General features: G+C 38.5%; 1 protein-coding gene across 1 annotated transcript in view; it reads left to right on the top strand.

Moving 5' to 3' along the window:
- The first annotated feature begins 1803 nt into the window (after nt 1-1803).
- The window catches only part of SUSD1 (sushi domain containing 1), a 41908-nt gene continuing 23356 nt past the window's right edge, over nt 1804-20355 (top strand). Inside the window, exons 1-9 of the mRNA XM_010005470.1 lie at nt 1804-1822; nt 2293-2424; nt 3503-3658; nt 4268-4420; nt 5730-5906; nt 7748-7927; nt 9886-10065; nt 18338-18432; nt 19889-20078. Coding sequence (XP_010003772.1) covers nt 1804-1822; nt 2293-2424; nt 3503-3658; nt 4268-4420; nt 5730-5906; nt 7748-7927; nt 9886-10065; nt 18338-18432; nt 19889-20078 — 1282 coding nt within the window. The remainder of the gene's footprint in view (nt 1823-2292; nt 2425-3502; nt 3659-4267; nt 4421-5729; nt 5907-7747; nt 7928-9885; nt 10066-18337; nt 18433-19888; nt 20079-20355) is intronic.

The following is a 20355-nucleotide window of genomic DNA, read 5'->3' as shown; positions in this document are numbered from 1 at the left end:
GTGAGGTGTGCGGGAGCCCTGAGGGGCTGGTGTGCGGGAGCCGTGAGGCGTGCGGGAGCCGTGAGGGACACGCGGTGTGTTCCCGGCCAGGAACGGCCCGTGAGCCTTCGCCTGCAGCGGCCTGGGAGGGAAGAAAACCGTTCTTTATCTCCTGTAGCCGCAATCTGAGGAGGGCAGTCCCGTGGCCCATCAGGAGATCGCAGTATCACGGGAAAGTCCTTGTGGCGACCGTTTTTAGGTTTAATTCTCGGATCTGCGTGAGCTGCCACTGCGCGCTTACAGGTCTTGTTTCCTGTTCTTACGAGGAGTACACACACACACGTGCAAGAGCATGTGCAAGCCCTGAGAACTAGGAGTAGGAATCTGTGCTGATTCCCACAAGGCTTGCGGCATCGGGAGATGCACTGTCAGTAACATCGAGGCACCGGGCATGTGGAAGGGCAGGTTGATCGCACGGGTAAATTTGGTGCATTAGAAACAACCAACCAACTGGCCTGAGTGTGCAGCTGCCTTCTCTTCCAGGTAGTTACTTACTTAGACACCATGTAAAGGCAGGCAAAATGTTATCTGAGCTGTCATATATGCAGTAAGTTTTGTATTCTGTAAGAACCACACCATCCTTGTCAATCTTGGCTGCCTTAGAAGAGTAAAAAATTCCGTACTTCTGTGTTCAGCATCATGAGACAACATCAGCTTGTGTGTTACTTGTTATTTCTTTAAAAATGTAAAAAGGATGTAAGCATATACATGCTTTGTCTGCATTCAAGCTGTCCACTCCAAAGTTTATCATTTGGAAAGGCAGTGTGAAGATACAAAAGAGCTTAAAAAAATTGAGAGAAATGCACATAATGCACTAAAAGCATTAATACAGCTGAGGGAATAAGTTTGTATTTTATGCTAGTTTCATATATATTTATAGCCCTATGAAATGACAGTGAATTACATCATATGCTGCTTAACTGCTTGTAATATAAATTATTTTCTAAAATTACTCTTAAGTTATTTTCCTACTGGCAGCATTCTGAACATCGTTTTTATTAATAGCGTATATACCATATACATGTTGATGATATAAAATACAAATAGATTGATAAATAGAATCACAGAATCATATAATGTGTGGGGTTGGAAGGGATCCTTGAAGGTAGTCTAGTCCAGCCCCCTCTACAGTGCACAGGGATCTTTGTAACTAGATGAGGTTGATCAGAGCCTCGTCAAACCTGACGTTTAATGTCTCCTGGGATGCAGCTTCCACCACCTCTCTGGGTAACCTGTTCCAGTGCTTCACCGCCCCCATAGTCACAGAATTATCAGAGCTGGAAGAGACCTCTAGAGATCATCCAGTCCAACTCCCCGCTAAAGCAGGATCCCCTAGAGCACATTATTCAGGGCTGCATCCAGACAGGTCTTGAGTATCTCCAGAGAAGGAGACTCCACAACCTCCCTGGGCAGCCTGTCCCACGGCTCTGTCACCCTCACCATAAAGAAGTGTTTTCTCATCTTTAGATGGAACTTCCTATGTTCCAGCTTGTGGTTGTTGCCCCTCATCCTGTCACTGGGAACTAATGAAGAATGGGTGTTTCCCTTCTTCAGTCAACAGGAAGTTCATCTGACTGCTATGACTTTTCAAATATCATGGAGAATGGCTTCGTAACTACATGGGCCAATTCCCTCAGCATTCTGAAATCCATGGACTTAATTTATGTTCAGGTTCCTTAGGTGATCCCAAAGCTTGTCTTCACTTACAGTGGGAGGGACTTCCTTCCCCTCATCCCTGTCTTGAGGTCATTCAAGTCAGGAGGTATGAGGAAAGAGATAGCCGGTGAAGATGGAGGCAAAAAATTACCCACATTACTATCTGTATATAACAGAAATAAATTAATACAATAAATGAGGAAAGAGAAATCAAGACAAAATGGAAAGACAATTAATATGGAGAAAAGATTAATAATATTGGATGGAGCTGTTTGTTATGTCTCGTAAGCCTTGCTAACTGCTCTAAAGCTGTTTCATTTGTTGTCAAAGCTTGATGGATGGAGAAAACTGTTCAGTGTAGTTATTTTGTTTAATCCTTTCTGTTTATTTGTCTTTGGCTTCTGAATACTATGTCTGCAGTTTTCCTGCAAGGTTGAAAATGAGGTAGGAGGAAGGAGATGAGATTTTGTTCTGTTTTTCAGTCTGGATTTTGTCTCCACTTAAAATTCTGTGCCAGTTACCCATACCAGATCACCTTTATGGTCCTTTATTTAAAAAAAAATAAATTAAAAAAATTGTGTCTCTTTGTTCTTGAAGCTATTGTGAACAGATCAGTTTCAGATGTCTGTGCAACATGCCATGTTCATGCTACATGTCATCAAATTGAAGGAAAAAGTGTCTGCATCTGTAACTACGGGTTTGTAGGCAATGGAAGAACCCATTGTCAAGGTAGGCTGCCTCTTTGTAAAATGGCAAGAAACTGTGTACAATATTAAATTGTTCTTTCTTTAGTAATATCACTGAATTCTTCAAAACACAGGAAGAGCTTTGTACGTTCTTGGCAGAGTTTCCAAAACCTAGAATATGTGTGAATTTATTTTCCTTTTCTTTTCTTTTTAACGGGTAGATATGAGCTGTACTTGTACTTGATTTAAGTATTGTTTTGTACTTGGTTTTTAACTGTTTTATTCAGTTTCTGGTATATAATGAAGGATTACAATTAATTTTGTCTTAGAAAATGTAGGGTTTTCTCAAACATTTACTTTAAAAAGTATAATTTGTATGGTTTATTTATTTTTTTTCCTAGCATGAGCCAAAAATAAATTTAAATGTGGTGGGCTTCTCTTTATTTTTCTTTTCAACCTAGGCATCGTTGAACTGAAAACTAGACAATAAAACCAACAATTAGAATCAATGCTTTTTTCCTGATTTTATCCTGTGACCTCAGATTACTGGTTAGCTAAAAATTAATTTCATAATTCAAAGAGGTCTGTTTAGTACTGTGCATATGTACACAGTTCTTAAGTACGAATGTCTGTTACATGAAGGTGTTCAGCCTTGGTTTATTGATGTGGCCGATAGTGTCCTTTTTATACTATCTCATACATGACAAATCAATTTGTGAATCAAAGGATGATGTCAAATGTTGTGTATGACTAAGTGTATCTAGCAGTTTACCATTGCTTAAAGGGGAAGGTCCTCCACCTCTGATCTCTTCCCCCTTCCTTCGCATGCACTGGCACCCACTGGGCCCTGCACGGAGCTCAGTTTTCTCATTATGATGAAGACGAGGTGCATATTCTGCTGTAATAATTCTCTGCCAGTGTCATGAAACTTAATTTACAGTTTCATCCAGTGACAACAGCCTCTGATGGTGTAAATATGCTGGCTTACTTGTAGTGTTTACATCCCACACAGCTTAGAAAGAAAAATAGTTAAGGTGAAGTCTGGTTACACAATGAATGACGAGCAGAGGATACTCTGCTTTTCTCAGTCTCTCTCTGATGTGTTTTAAATGTGCTGACAGACAAAGATGAATGCCAGATCGGAGCCAGCAAGATCTGTGGAAATTATACACTATGTCATAATACACATGGAAGTTTTTACTGTGTTTGCCTTGATGGATACCGAGCCTCGAACAACAACAAGACATTTATTCCCAACGATGGCACTAACTGTACAGGTAGATATCACAACTAATTTTGAGCATCAGGAATACAGAACTTAATTTTCTACTCTACAATTTATTTTTTTTTCCATCACTTTAGAACTCCTGAAACTTTATCAGAGCACTTTTTGCTACAGATGCAAACACACACTTGATGTCTAGGTTCTCACAGCTATTAATCTGCTCCATTCTGTGTTCTTTGCCATGTTACAAATCATTGCTTCACAGGCTCATCCAAGAAATAATACGTCTAGAAGGAGAAGCTCGTTTAAGGAAAATAAGATCATACAGATATTTCCCACAGAGTGTAATGTTTGTGTTTAGTGTAGACTTAGCCAGTTCCTTGTTACAGTCATGGAATGTTGTAACTGACAAAGATTGTTGAAGCAGGAGATAACATTGAAAACTATTTGTCATGTAAATCAGAAAGAGTACAAAAGTGAGAGTCTTCTTTCAGATGCCCGAACACTAGGCAATTATGAGCTGCTCTGTTTCAGAGAAAAGCCATCAGAAGCTGCATAGAACACTTCATGGAATGCTGTATTTGTTTTAATCTTGGATCCTACATTAATTAATTACAAATAAACTGTTGTGAAGTGCTTCTATTTTTCTCTGAATTTGTAGATATAGATGAATGTGAGGAATCTGGGCTGTGTGGTCTCAATGCAAGATGTGTGAATACTGAAGGAAGCTACAAGTGTTACTGCAATGATGGTTATAAATTAGAGAACGGAGAGCATTCCTTTCATCCAGATGGGAACATGGTTTCATGCAAAGGTGAGAGCCTTTGGATGCTTTTTTTGCTAGCAGATAAAATCAGATCTTACATGATATTGTAGTTAGTACCTGCTCTCACCTTTGCTTTTAGGTTTGCACAGCAGAAGCCCTCTCTGTAGACTTTGTCTGGTGTATGACTTTTTTTCTTCTTGGGTTCATCAGTGATATCTGGATGATAGAGTTGAAACTGAATATGACTTATGCAGGCTCTCAGAAGTGGTTCAGGTGTGCAGCATCAGAGAACCTTAATAATGTCATTAATGTGATGTATTTAGTGTCTGAATAGGAAGGAAGTGCTGTATAATCCACTTGCTTATATAGTCACACTGCATGAAGGAAGGGGGAAGAGAGCATAAATAGCTGGTAAGAGAGGTCAGATTAGTGAGACAAGCCTAGGGAGAGGAATAATAAAATAACAGTTTAGCTATTTATTACATACTCTGCCACCTACATCAATAAACTTTTCTGTTTATCTTGCCATAAATAAAATAAAATAAATACTCAATTTGAAACCATTCCTCCTTTCCTCTCTAGTGTAGGTTTTCACAGACACAAAGTGCTAGCAGGGTAACCTGTAGTTGTCAGAACATGCAGGCAACACAAGCATCCCAATTGGAAGGAACTGCATCAATTATATCTATCTCTCCTTTCAGAATTTTCACAAGAGCCATCAGTAAAGCTCACTGCCTGTAGTTTGGCCAGTTTTTTGAACTGGAGTGCTCTGCTTCATTTTGCCAGAGCTGCTGATAACCTTGCTTGTCTCCCTGATGCTCCCCTCCCTGTGCTGCAGTGAAGTAGCACATCTGTACTGACTGTGTCGCTTGCAGAGTCAGGACACGGGGGCCCTGTCAAGCATGTGTGCTGAAGGAATGCAGGTGTTGTACGGAGGCTGGTTTGGTGAGATGGAGGAACGGAGGGGCAGAGCATTTCAGCCCATCTGCAGTGCTTCACCTTTCCCATCAGAGTACATTGTGGCCTGAAATTTTCCTCTGTTGAAGAATCATTCAGCCATTGCTGAAAAGAGACTAACACATGGAAAGCACCATCGCACTGCAGTATCTCCTCTTTGGTGTTGTGAATGCCTCCAGCTCTATGTCAGTAAAGAAGCAGCTCAGTACCTGGATCACTGTATTCCTCCAGCTGTGGCCAGTACAGCTCTTCAACTCTCACCTTCTGCCACTTTGGCAGCCCTGCAGATTCATCAGATGGGGTGTATTTTGTGATGTGAACATCCAGCTCAGCTCAGTTTAAAGTGGTTTTATATTGTGATTTTTGTACTGTGAGGCCTTCTAACCCCGTCTCTTTGCAGAAATTGGATGTGGTTCACCTCCTGGAATGAAGCATGGCTACATTGTGGGAAACTACAGCTTGCTTCCAGGAAGTGTGGTTCATTATGAATGTAAAGAAGGGTTTTACAGCAATGAGGCAAAGCTCTCATATTGTACTGGAAATGAAACTTGGGAACCTGCCACTTTAAGCTGCAAAGGTGAAAAGAGTTTTAAATTCTTCATTACGGGGTTTTAAGCACGGGTAAGTGTTTGCAAAAGACAATAGACTGTTTCCTCAGTCTGAAGGACAAATTTTCAAGATCCAGCTATTTGAAAAAAAAAAAAAAAAAGAAAAGGACAGGTTATAAAATTGTGCCACCTCTACTTGTTAGTGTTACGTCATTTTTTATGCTGATCCCTGCATTTTTACAGACAATGTAACTTACTGTGTCTGAGAACCGAGGCTAGAAAACAACTAGATTTCTACAGCATTTCATGGGAAAGGCCACTGACTTGGAAGGCATCAGTGACATCTCATGAAAAAAGTCTTTCTGACAGCTTATGAAGTTTTTTCCTAAGGTTGATTGTAGATGCAAAAGAGAGGCACCACATCACCCCTCATCCGTGGATAGTCTTCATGATTTTAAGAGCCTTTGCGCGTGAGAAAATGCTTTCACAGCTCTGAAGTGTAAAGTTTCCCATGAGCATCTTTAAAATTTTTCCTTGCTTGGATGTTCTAATCACCCCTACTTTAGAAGTATTGCTGCTTACCAGTGCAGGATTTTGCATTCCTTTGAGCAGTTAGAAAGTCTGTATATTACTTAAATGATATTTGAAGTGCTAGCTAGCAGAAGCTAGACTGTGTGCAACTATTCTACAGGAGAGAGCTGTCATCCTGAAAATTATCCCTTAGTGAGGAAAGTTCCTTCTCTCAAAATACAAAAGCTCTCTTTGTTTCTAATTATTTCCTCGGGTTTTTTTCCCCCCTCTTTTCCTTTGAGAGTGGATAGAATGAAATGTTTGTATGTGTGTCCATGGGAAGTGAACAAACTAGAATAAAGGATGCTAAACCAGTGTGGTAGGGAAAAGCGCAATACTGAATATTGCTAGGAGCTTAATGAGAAGGGAAAGACAGAACAGTTTAATACAAAATTACTGGCATAAAAAATAAAGCAATTGGAATAATGTTTTTGCCCCCAAATAAGTAAAGGACAATGAATTTGAAAACAAAAAGGAAGTGCCCAAAATCTAAAGAGGTCCCTAAAGAAAGCTTGTGAAATGCAGTCCTTCTGAGTTGTTAGTACATTTGTTTTTTGTTAATATTTTTCAGTGATTACTTTTCCATGAGATTTTTTAAATTCTACAGTCAAACAGTAGGTCAGTTTGGAGGTTTTGAGCCATCTGTTATAGTTAGTTGAAATAAAATACATCCAGTACCAAGAAACAGCCCATGAGTCTAAAACTGCAAACATATTTCCTCTTTGTATTGCAAGCTCTTTTCCTGGGTTTCAACTAAGACTTCTCCTTTTGTAAAAACAGCAAGTCTGATTTTTTTTTGTTTCTTAATATTGGCAAAGACACCTCTGAGTTACTCTTGAAATTCTGAGAGTTTCCCTGATAAGTCTTAATTGCTAATTTAAGATTTTCTCCTGACCAGGTGTAATGTCTTCTTGTTCAGGAAAATCAGTAAGTTTATCTTTTGTGTTCCTTCCTGTGGTAATTTAGCAGTTTATTTTAAATAGTCATGATGAAGCTGGCCACTGAAGGTAGGTCAAAGTTGGTAAGATCTGTCTCTAACAGCAGAGTAAAGTAGGTGGAGCAGATCCCCTTTTTGTATTTAAGTATTTGGATGCAATGTATCTTTGAAGAGTATAGCTTCCTTGAATATTAATAAAGGAATTGTCTTGCAATGAAAAGTCATATAGTTTAATGGGAATATTACCACAGGAAAAGAGGGTTAGTTGATAAAGATGAAATAAGTACTCATGGGTGTGCAGCCATCATTACTTCTGAGTTAATCTTCATTTATGAGTTTATCTGCCTTTCTTCCTCTCCCTAGGTGTGGACTGTGGGGTTCCACCTTCTGTCTTAAATGCGCATCCAGCATTTCTGAGTGGGACCACCTATGGAAGTGAAGTTACTTACGGCTGTGCTCATGGTTACTTTATTGCAAGTGGCAACCAGACTGCAGTCTGTAATGCCAAAGGACAGTGGGATGGTGCAGATCTGGTGTGCAAAGGTCAGTCAAATCAGCCTTCAGTTTTATGTAGCATTGATACTGTTTCAGCCATCATGATAATTAACAGTTGGCAAGTAGAGACATCTTTTTTGGGGCAGTTTATACAGTCTTCTGACATCTGAAGTTCAGTCTCAAAATAAAAAGCCATATATTAAATGGTTTATTACTCTTTGTTGCTAATGAAGTTGCAACTGTTAAAAGTTAACATTATAAGGAAAAAAATCCCCATGCATGCATGGGATTTCCATGAGATGAAAATTCAGCTGAATTTGCAGCTTAATATCTACTCTGTGGTTGAAGCCAGTACTCAAAATTTGAACCACTATTTGAACCACCAGTTAGCATCCTCTTAAAGTTCCCATATTCAGACAGTTTCCAGTTGCAAACTATTGACTGCTCAAGCATGCTATTGTTACTTTACATGATTCATAAATTGCTCTTGTTACTATGATTTGGAACAATAACCAAACAAGTTCTTTGAGATGAAAAATCACAAAGGTACATTAAAAAAAAAAAATAGCCCAACAGAATTTCTAGTATATTGTTACTCTCAGCTCATATTATTAATTTATGTGACCACAGTATAATTACAGTATTTAATCAGTTTTTACAGTGACACAACACTTTTCTGTTCAATGGATTATTAATACCTTTTGAGCTTGATCCAGCGGTGCGGAGTCTTTTGTTCATTGCAATCAAATGTTGTCATTTTTCTTAATGTGCCATGTCTCTGTTACAACCACTCTCTACTTTTAGAATCTTCTTTAATATTGTTACGCTGGGTCACCAGACTAAAGGGAAGGTTTGCTGTGGTACCTGGAAATGCAATTCTGCATTTCTGCTTTTCAGTCACATTACAGGATAGCCATGGGCAGATAGCTGGAGTTAAGCAGCAGAAGTTACTGAATCCCATCACATACTTCCTTCTATAAGTTAAGCATGTACATTTGTTATTCTAAAGCTTGTTCTTATGATTTTAATAGATACATACATTCATACACATAGGCCTATGAAAGTAGAAGTAATCATGACAGCGGATGTGTTGCAGTGCATATCTTGAGAGCTTGCATAGATCATGATGACTCTATACACTTTATTTTTTACTGCTTTGCCTTTTTTGAGTAGAATTTCATAATCACCTACTATTATTTACAAAACGGTTTTCAGAGCACTTGTGTTCTGCATATAAATGTTAGTAAAGGTAAGATTTTAGTTCATACATTGTTTACTCCTTATAAATTAAGTGGCACAGAATCTTTTGTTGGGGCGTCATGTTTATTGTGGATTTGAAAGGGAATTTTAACCCTAAATAATACTTTTCCATTTATTTGATGTTTGCTCTTTTTCCTTTTTTGTTCCCTACTTTTATTATGAAGATTCTGAAAACTACTGATAAGTGCGTTACTCCAGCTTTCTATTTATCTTTAAAGTGGTCTGAATAACCCATCAAATTTTCCCCCAGAAGTGTTCTTTCTGCTTTTCTGTCGCAGCTTCTCCTTTTTTCAAAGTTTTAATTAAATGCAGTGTCAAAGGAACATAACCTTCTTAATACTGTTCTTCTCTGTCACTCCTTGGGCCTTGTGTCATTTTTCAGATCTATTGTTAGTAATGGTAGGTTAAATAAATAGGAATAAATAGCATGTGGGGGACAAGAGAGTGTTGTGGGAAGACAGATCTACTTGTCAAAATTGGCTTAGAGATCCTTTTTCTGTATGTCTAACCAAGAAATTGTTTTATTTGATGGCTCATCTTAGAAGGTTAAATGCCCCACTGCTAGAAAGTCCCAACTCCCAAAATTCTGGGTTCTAAATGGCTGGCCTGGCTTCTAGAAATAACTAGGAAGTGAAAAAAAGTAAAGTGTTACTTGCTTGGACAATTCATCTCTCTTTCTTAAACACTTTTATATGCTTTGCCTGTTCTAATGTTCAGGTTTTGTTATCCCTTTTTTTCTGTTTCAGAAATAGACTGTGGCAAACCTTTGCTGATTCCACACACAGAAATGATCTGGTACAACTCTACTAATCTGTGGAGCAGAGTGTACTATCAGTGTAAAGAAGGATATTATTTTGATGGAGACAGGAATTATTCAGAATGCACAATGGATCAGTCATGGGAAAATATCACATATGTATGCAAAGGTAAATATTACTGTAGGAAGTTGCTGTGGGATGTGGTGTTTAAAGAGTTTGTCATTCCTGTTCTCAAGTTAGGGACAGGAGGAAGGATGAAGGCAAGAAATCCCGTTCTGATTTACAGTGTTTGGAACATGGTGTTTCTTTTGGATGGAAAAGTCATGGAAGAGAATGTTAACCATGCAACAATTTCTAGTGGATGCCACAGGTCTTTCTGTAGCTGTCTTGCTTTGTATTTCAAACAAAAATGGGCTAATGCAACTGCAATTTCATTGCTGCACTGAGAACCTTCAGCTTTAAAAGACAGTAGAACATCATCAGATGAGCAGAAGGCATTTAATAACATTTTGGTATGGGCCTAATACCATACAGTGCCTTGTAATTAAAGTAGGAGAGACCGAATTCAAAACTCCTTTTATTTTAATTCTCTAACAATGTCCAAATTTTTTCACGGTTGTCTTTCCAGTCTAGGTCTAGTTGTTGGAATTTCAGTCCTGAAAGATTTTCTTCTAAAAGCGTGAGTCCTGAGATGGGAGTTCTGTGATGAATGTGGTGTCATATAGTGGGCTTGGAGACTGGATGTAGTGACATTTTATCAATAGTGAAAAAATGGCAGATGGTTTGGACTATGCCTGTTGCACTCCTTAGTGTTCTTCTGTGTCATTAGAAAGGGGTGTCACAAGATAGCTCTGTGACTGTCCATCTGTTGTTCTTAAGTAGCAGTGCTGTCTTTTGCAGATGGTAATGTTCCTGTAGCTTTGTAATATCCATGTGTTTTTCAAAAGGACTGGAGATGTGTCTTTGACTGCTATCACTTCACAGACCAAGCCGTTACATAAAGAGTTGCCATTTGATGCCTCTCTTGCCTCACTTGATGTCTTAAGCATTCATAGCAAATATAAAACATCTGACATAAAATAAAATGAGCATGCAGAACAGCAGTTCTCTCGTTTTTTGTAGTCTCCCAATAAAAATGGAACTGCTTTTTTTAAAAGTCGTAATTCATATTTCATTTAGGCAATTTATATAGCTCTGCTTTCTGAATTGGTTTTGAAGCTAGCATTGTGTAGAGTGGCTAAGTTAATCAGGTGTGTCAGTCTTTGCAGTGCCAAGGGTTCTGTCTTGAACACAATGAAGCTTTCAAGGGCCTGAACCTGCAGACTGCACTCACAGGATTACCATGGATTTCAACAAGATATTTGCCGGAGGCAAAAAAGTAGATTCCAGCTCTAGGTGTTGGATTGGATGTCCAAAGAAGTGAGAGTTACGATCAAGTAGAATGGAAAAAAGCTCTAAAATAGCCTAATGCATCCAGGCAAGCCTAACTAGTCCTTTGAAAAAGAAACCAAACAGCAGATAAATCCTGAATAGGAAATAAGTTCAGCTTCTTTACTTCTTCTTTCCTTCATTTTTCACTTTTACTGAGGCAACAAATTACCTCCAAATGAAGTGAAATTTCTGTTTCAGATTAATGCCTTTCAGATGTATGTGACCCTAAGGGTGTGTGTAGTTAATCAGCAATTCCCATTAAAATGAGAAAAAATCATGTACCATTTGAAAATAACTTATGATAGAAATTGGAAAACCATTTGTCTTTTCCTACTGTATGAAAAACCTCATTAGAAGTAAGAAAGTTAAGAATTGCCACTGAGCATGTTCCCATTTCTTAGGCAGTGATTGCTGTGGAATGCCCTTTATTTGCATTGTCTAATGCATTTTCTGTTGAGGTATATAGTAAATGTATGTGTGTCTATATATATATATATATGTAAGTACATCTAGTAGTAGATCGTGTAAATTTTAATAAGATTGTCTGATAAAATTCATTTTGCTGAGAGATGCTGATTGGATTAAACCATCCATAGTGAAGTCTACAATAGTCAGCTGGATTGCAGTCTTTCTTTACCAAATGTTTACGTAAACTCAAGAGGCTGAAGTGCACAGAACACACCAGCAATTAAATACCTGCTGTCTGGTATCCTTCATGTGTGAGTCTGGACATCATCTAAGCTTGTTCTGAAATAACTTCTTTTCCCCCCACAGGGTAGGAATGTGTGGTTTCGTTTATTTCCAGTGCAGGAATAGTGTGCTGTTATTCCAGGCACAGACTGTGTTGAGCTCTGGTGGGATTTTGTGGAAAATCTGGAAGGTTTTTTTCCGGGGTGAAAACAAGATCTCCCTGTGGGAATAATGTTTCTGTTTTTTTTTTCAGGGAAGGGCCTTGGCTATAAAGCAGTATAGCATGCTGTTGTGGAGTACAGAATAGTCTGAAACAAGAAGCTTGGTTTTCCCATTGTCAGTTTCAGACAAGAAACTGTCAGCCAGAGCTTTTTGGTAGTTTTATTTATCTTACCAGGAGAGGTTGTTCTGCGTGTGAGCTCAAAATGGGACAAAAGGAAACATAAAGCTTAGAGCTGCCGTTTTTATGAAAATGAAAAGTATATAATGAAGCCTTCCCACTCATGTTTTTCTTTCTGAGTGGCTTCCATGGATAAGGACTTTTTTTTATTATTATTATTCTTCATGGCTGTAAGAAGGCCAGAAAAAAGGTGATTTGTATCTTGACAATCTGAGATTGTTGTTTCTAAATCTGCATTTGAAAATGGTGGTGATACACAGTGTGTATCCTAAGCCTTTGCCAAGTCCATGAAAATAATAATTTTGAGAAGGTCAGCACAATGAACAGAAGGGTGTCTGAAATGAAAATGTGTAAATGAGTTGTTTGTCTTTCATTGAATTTGGACACAAACTTTTGATACTAAAGGAAGGGCTAGCATAGATGCTGAAGTAAAATCTTTTCCCTTCGTAGTATGTGTAGATTGTGTGCTTGCAAGCACGTACACACAGACACACACACAGCATAACTTTTGACAACTTTTATCTTGGGCAAATCAAGGAAAGCTGAGGTTCATTATGGTGTTTATGGTAATGCCATTTTCTTAATATGATGTGCACCTCTAAGTTATTTTTTTAATACTTTTTCCAGTCTCCACAATTACTAAGGGGTAAGTTCATGCACAAAAGGGGCAGTGTCTGGTGTCGTTTTCTGTGTTAAATGGAAAACTGTTAGGGATATTTTGGAGGGAAATAGTTCCTTTACCTGCTGCAGCTTTCTTAATCCTGTTTGCAGAGTCCATCCTTATACTATTCATCAGGCTTTTTCCAGTTTCCCAGTCACAAGTCCTAGAGATACCCTAGTCGCTGGAGAGCTTTTTCACTGTATCTGATCTATCTTTCTGTCACAAGTGGCACTAGTCCCAGCTACAAGCAGATAGGCTGGGTTGGCTGCTGCTTTTTTTTCTGATCCTAAAAAACTGCTCTGCAGCTCTACTCCTACTCCTTGTCTGTTCACTGTGGAGATTGTTCGTTTTCAGTGTGCTTAACATCTATTGGTGTGGGTAGCAACAATATTGTGTCTTAAGAAAAACAGTTTGTCCAAGTTCCATGGTTTTATCCAAGGAAAAGAAAACACAACTCTACACTAAGAAACAACTTCTCAGTATTCAGAAGTGTCCAGCACCACTATTCACTATTATTTTTAGAAATGCATTAATTGATGTGTTCTTTGATGTATTAAGTGAAATATTCTCCTTGCCAAAGAAGCAACTGTTGCACGTAAGTGGGAAGAATCCATGGTTGTGTAAAAAGGCTGGAGGAGGGAGTAAATCTGACCTTCATGGAAAGGTAATGTTCATTATCAGTAAAACATTCCAGAACTCGGGCAGTGGGAAACAGCTGTTGTAGTCAAAAGGGAAAATTGACCCGTGTTCCTTTAATGCTGTCTGACACCACAGAAATCTTACCTGTCAGTTTGAGACCCTTCTGAAGTGTTAGGTGGTCAGGACTGTCAGCAGCTTGTAGACTTCACGTTTGTGGTGTGTAAAGGTAAGGGTGATCCAATGCACAGTATATTGTGAACCTGGTACTCAATTAGGGAAAAAGTCTTTCTTTACACCAGTGCACATTCTATTTGAGTGTGCATGACTTTTTGTACATTACCTTTCACTGAATACAATGTGAACTGTCTTGTCCTTCACTAAAGGTTAATTTTCTGCTTCAGAATGCTTACATTTATTTGTATTGTGACTCTGCATCCACAAATAGATTTTAGCTGAATGTCTTGACCTCCTTCAGGTGCTGTTTGACTGTAGACCTGTAGCAAAGATAATTTCTATGCAAATGAGAGGGTCTAGTTACTCTCTTTTTAATCCAGAGTTGTTTTTGCTTTGCTTTCACTTTCCCATCTTCCCCTATGCTTCATCCCTATTCCCAGTGACTGATTTCCTCTCTAGATGGCATTCTCTGGGATGTCCATTTTTACATCCTCACTTGTACAATAAGACATGATACAGAACAACAGCTGGAACGTTTCTTTAATGACAGGATCAGTTATTACCACACCACAATGAGTGAGTTAACTGTCACTCTCCTGATTCTTATTTACAGCCATATGTAAATAATTTGTCAACATTTACGACCTTAATAGAAGAGGTGCAACTCACATCTGTGGGCATTGAATTAAACCCCATTGTTCTACAGGAGTAAGAACCCCTTTGAACAATTGGGATAATTATAATAATCAGTGAAAAGAGTCTGGTTTGCTTGAGTTCTTGTAAAGGATTAATTTGGTATGTTAAATCTGGACATCTAGTAATCTGGTAATTTATTTTAAGTGCCAATTAAACAAAAAAGTGTGGCTTTAGGCTTTTGTTTATTTGTTTGAATTAGTAATTACCCAGTTCGTGATGGCAAATACAAGTCTCCAGTCTTGCAACTGATTTCAGCTAGGGAGTAAATCTTGTGTATTTCTAATCCAGCCCCTTCTAGACTCATCTAGTCTGACAACCTAGATTAGCACATCTTTCCTTTGTAAGTATGCTCACAATTGCATCTCTTATGTTTTTGTCAGTGTGGTTCAATACATTAATTACTCTGCTCCTGACTGTCTCCTGGTAACATTCTTAGATCAAAGGAAGTAGTAAATCATTAGCTATCTGTCTGGTCCTTCCTGCATGACTCTCTCTGATTATGGTTTTGCTGTTTCCTTGCGGTTTCCCCTGTGTGAAATTTGGGACTGGAAGTAAATACCTGCTGAAATGTTGCAATCCTAGTGAAACTGGTAGCAAGTGTGTTACTCAAAATGTGAAGAACCTCATAACAAATGTATTATGCTACCCTAAAAAGTATAAATACTAGTGATTCTTGTAAAATAAATTCCATATGTACTTAGAAAGGTTACTGTGGAACAGGTGCCTTGAAACAGTCTAAGCAGAAGTCCTATTTGAAATGTCATTTGCTCTTAGGTAATTTCTGTATCTAACCATGTATGGTGTTTGTTAGTAGCAGATGGTATTTGTAGCATCAGTCACAGTTTTCACATAATTGGACAAGCAAAACATACAAAGAAGCTAATATTTTGATTATTTTTTCCCCCTAAATTTTATGTATGTACAGGGATTGATGAGAAGAGCTCTGCAAGTGAATTTGCAGCTCTGAATGCTCTTTTAGCTACTTGCAGAAAATAGAATATCAGATTGGAACTGGTTCTATGTGCTTTCTGGTAAATACTGATTTTTCATGCGAGTTCTGAAATACTTCACTGATAAGGTGTGTCTCAAGCTGAGGTCAGTTGGTAGTCAAGTGCTCTTTCAACTGAGGACTAGTGGATTGTGTGCGTGGAAGAAATTACATTGTTGTAAAGACCATTTAGACAAGGAGCTGTGTGTGTTACATTTTTTTCTGTGTCAGCAAATAGTAACACTGAGTACTTGGGACCTGAACTCCTTAACTGAAGGATTAAGGTTTGTCTGCACAGCACAGGGTTAAGGCAAAGGAGCATGAGAGTGCCAGTGTTTATGCGGTATGTAAGATTTTCACACACACTCAAGCACGGAGGGAGGCATTCCTTCCTAGCAGAGCTTTTAAAAGTAAAGGAGCCTGAGACCATCACTCAATATTTTCCTTCTGAGAATTGATTTATATGGCTTTCTTAACATAATTTTTCTCTCTCCAACACTGGCTGGTGCTGTTGAATCACTTTGTTGCCCACTTTTTGCTTTCTCTCATTTGTATTACATTTACCAGTGACCTGGATGATAGTAGCCAGCTGCCATTTACATCTTTCTACCCTCTGCCACGTTTGCCTTTCAGTATTTGACCCTTCAAGGATGTTTTTCCACCCTTCTGCTCTGGTCTCAAGACGTTTCCATGTTGTTTCTAAGTCCCTTTCAATTGGGATGAGGAGTCTGTGAGGGTAACCTGGAGGTCAGTGGAGCAGCAGTGGCACCCAGTGGTATTCTTGGTTAATCACAAGTTGAAATTTCTAGTGGTGAAGTATGGAGAAATGAAGGGTCTTCACTTCTCCTGTCTCATTCTGAGTCTGAGTGAAAGGTGTTGATCAAAATCAGGTGAGTTGGAAAATCACCTGGATGCTACTGTCTGCTGAGATGTCACCCTGAGGCCAGGCACATAAACTGCATTTCACTTTGGGAATTCCCAAGCTCTGGAAGACACAGGCACCGATAGATTTCACTGGAGAACTAATCTGTCAAGAACCTGTTTCCTTATAGGTGCAAGAGTAGTTTTCTCAGAGAAACCTTGTGTTGTTATTGGATAGTGTATGTAAGCTACTGGGGTCTGTGTTAAACCTAGCACTTACTGTACATTAGATTATCTGAACAAAGAGCCTGTGAGCAGTAAGATGAGCAGTCTTCTCCGAAAGCCTAGTTCATTGTGGTGTTACTTCTGTGCATCTTACAGCTTTTCATCCTCTTTCACTCCTGCTCATTTAGAGTGGAAGCTTTTGAGGAAAAAGTCTGCCAGCTCTTCTGTGTTTGAATGCTAATTGCAGGGTGGCCTCATCCTTCTGAAGGTTCAGAAAGCATAACAGATGTAGTTACAGAAAAAAATACTACCGGTTCTGCCTTCCAAGGAGGCCACTGTGGTAAGATTTCTTTCCTTGCCTGAATACCTGACTTGAACACTTTTTTGGTTTTTGTCAGTTTGAGTTGATCTTCTGGCTGTGCTTTTTCTTTGGGGCATAAACCAGCTCTTGAATGTATGTAGATGAACACAAGTGTGTGTTGAGGGATTTATCTCTGGTTGCTACAGCGGTACTCCCTACATGTTTAACTCTGTAGGCTTCATTCCGTCAATCCACTTTTTGTTCTGGAAATTGTTTTACTGCAGCTGTGAAAAAGCAACCCATTCAAATAATGAACCGAGTCATTTATTCAGCTACAAAAAAAAGCTCTTTTCTCATCTAAAACAGCAGCTTTCCTAAAGGGCTTTAATGAAGGTTGTTGTATTCAGAAGAGCATTTTTATCTAAGTTTGTTGGCTTATTGTTAGCCTCTTTATCTTACAGACAGCTCTTCTAAATCCGCTTGACTTTTTTATTTGCAGCTTAATGAGACCACTAATCCACGACATCCAATGGTCTACAAAGACTTCAAGTTGATTTATGAGTGGCTCTTTCTTCAGAAAACAGACCATTGCATGTCACAGGATCCAGATGTTGGCACCCAAGTTCAAGGACAATATAGGAGTGGCAGAAGTAGTGGAACTGGGGCACAGTTTATTGCTTTTCATTTTTGGTGGTGTGATACTGTCATAAATGCACCTTAATGAAAGACGTAGACCAGGAATACAGAAATACAGATAGATGGTATATGTTTTGTTGTGACTAGGAGGAATGTCCAAAGCAAGGCAAAAGATCTTTTCTGCTTGGCTCTTTTGCAGGGATTAGTCAGCCAGTATGAAATATTGTAGTCTTTAGTTTAGTGTGTACTGACGTTCCTTGTGTAAGAAGCAATGCTGTTGTATATGTATGTTTTTATATAGAAGGACGTATCAGTCTTCAGATGGAGTTAATGAGCTTGTTACTTTGCTTTCAGGGAACTGTAACTTAGTTTTAATGTTGTTTTCAAGATCTGTAAAGTTAATAAAATTAAGATTGTTCTACATTAAAGTGCAAAGTATTTTGTTTTCATTAGTCGGAGTAGTTTACGTAATGCTGGCTTTGTGTTTAAGGACTTCACAGTCATTAGGTCAGAACATGCTTCTTGAGTTAGACTTTGTTTAAGGCTAAAGTATTTTAATTTAGGAGCTGACACAGTTAAGGGGAAGCTTACTACCTAAATTCTGCCTACCTTGTTTTATTTTTCTGTTTGAAAAAACAACAGAGAAAAAGGAAGAAATAAACCATTGCTCCAGACATACAAACATTTGCTTGAGAAGTAGTAACTGTATTCATTCTGTGTTCCTGTTTTTGCTTACAGAGGAGGAATTGTTCAGTAATTTGTCCATATTCAATGAAACGTGTGTGAAGTGGCAAAGGAAAACTGGAAGACTGGGAGTGCAAGAGATTTATACAGTAAGTGAGGCTATATTTGAGATTGGGAGTAGCTTTGTCCTGATCTGGGTTAGGAGAAAAACAAATCCCTGTCTTAAAGTTTGGTGAAAAACTGAAAAGCTGTTGATTTACTGTTCCACCTGCTTGAAACTGTAAGAAGCATTTCAAAACAAGTTAGGTTTTAATGAAATACCATTCTAGAGCTCCAGGTCACAGTGACACAGAAAACATTGCAAAACTGGAGCTCTGTCCCTATCTGTGATGCAAACATTTCAAGTAAACAGTATATCACTTGCAGATACTGGATTTAACTTGTTCTAGAAATGCAAGGTATATTGAAATACTATGCCTTGCTCAAAAGATTCAACCAACTGCAAGTGAACATTTTAGAACTGTTTTTCATGGAAATTTAAAGCAACCTTGGTAGCTACTTTTTTCCCCCCCCTAATCTATAAACGTATGAATAAGTTAAGATATGAATTCTCAGAAAAAAACAGTTCAGTCAGTGTTACTGAAAGCCAAAACAACATGATAAAAATTCCCAGGGTTTGACAATGACAACATCCCAATCAAGGTTGGTTGTTTGGGCATGCAAAAACAGGGAAAAAATAAAAAGGGAATTAATTAGGATCCCCAGGATGGATAGGTTAATGTAAAAGATAATTTCATGGTTGGGTTATTATTTTGGAAAACAATCTGCCTTTCTCCCCCTGTGCTATAAAACAATGGGTTTTTAGTTTGGGTGCTTTTATTTAGCACTGCTAAGAAAATAATAGTTCCCAGTTATTATAATAGTTCAAAACCAGCTTTTCATGTACCCAGTGGTAACTTGCAAGCTGTGGATCTCTGGTGTAATGTGCTTTTGCCTGAATTCCACTGTCTGCAAGACACTTCAGAATATGATGAGCAGGAGATGATACTATAATGAGGATGATGTGGGCATAGGGTGCATGTAATGAAGTTCAGAACATAGCTAGGTAAGCTTTGTCTGTCCCTTCATGTCCAACAAAGAGGAGATTTATTTTTCACTGCTGGAATGATTTTAGAGAAGCTTACCTTTTACTGCTGTTGGTCATTCAGTCTTACTGCTGCTTCTGTTTACAGAAGGGTGAAAAGCTAGAAAAAAGAAAAGCAAGTAGCAAGCAGATAGAGCTTCTGTCTGTGTCTTAAAAAGAATATTTACTCACACTTTACTGTATGTGTTGGAGGTATTTGTAGGATCCCTGTTAGAGATGCCTTCTATTTTTTGTAGAAATCTATGAAAAAATACTCATCATTTTAATAGCCCAAAGAAAATAACCTAATTTATTAAGCCATTTTGTTGTGCCAAAACAGTTATTCGTGAACCTATTTTTTCATTTAGCTGATACTCTAAAGCAGATGTTATCCTAGGTTTTCAAGGCTTAATTGAACTAGTATTCTGTATTTTTGAGAGCCCAAATCAATTGCACCATCACTTTTTTTAATCCTTCAATAGTTTCACATACTGGGCCAAAGATGGGATGAGAAGACATTCTCAGAAGATGCAGTATTTAACATCACTACAAGTGAAGATAATCCAAAGGTGTGTTTAGATCTCAACTCTGGCAGTAACTACGTGGTGAATATTACTACCATCTCTACCACAAACATCACTGTCTCAGTTACAGTAGCAGTTCAGACAAAGGGTAGGTTATATGTTGTATTCTCTGTGCTTATAGAAGAAATCACTGTGCTGCAGAGCTCACTGTTTTGAGTCTGGCAGACAGGCTAACAGTTGGTCTCCTAAACTGTGTTGTTGTTTACACTGACTACACATCAGCATCCTCTTTTTCTGCAAGACTTTTTTCTTTCTGCTCGCTGTGGCCATTGAATCTAGGAGCAAACAGCAGTGCGTCGGTGACCTGCAGAAAGATTTGGCAAACTTGTTTCTTCAGGATTTTTCATTTGCCTGAGGCAGGATTG

Source organism: Chaetura pelagica, unplaced genomic scaffold (assembly GCF_000747805.2).
Source record: "Chaetura pelagica isolate M959 unplaced genomic scaffold, ChaPel_1.0 scaffold349, whole genome shotgun sequence".
Lineage (NCBI taxonomy): Eukaryota > Metazoa > Chordata > Aves > Apodiformes > Apodidae > Chaetura > Chaetura pelagica.
The sequence above is the reverse complement of the archived record's forward strand: the minus strand, read 5'-3'. Positions and strand labels throughout refer to the sequence as shown.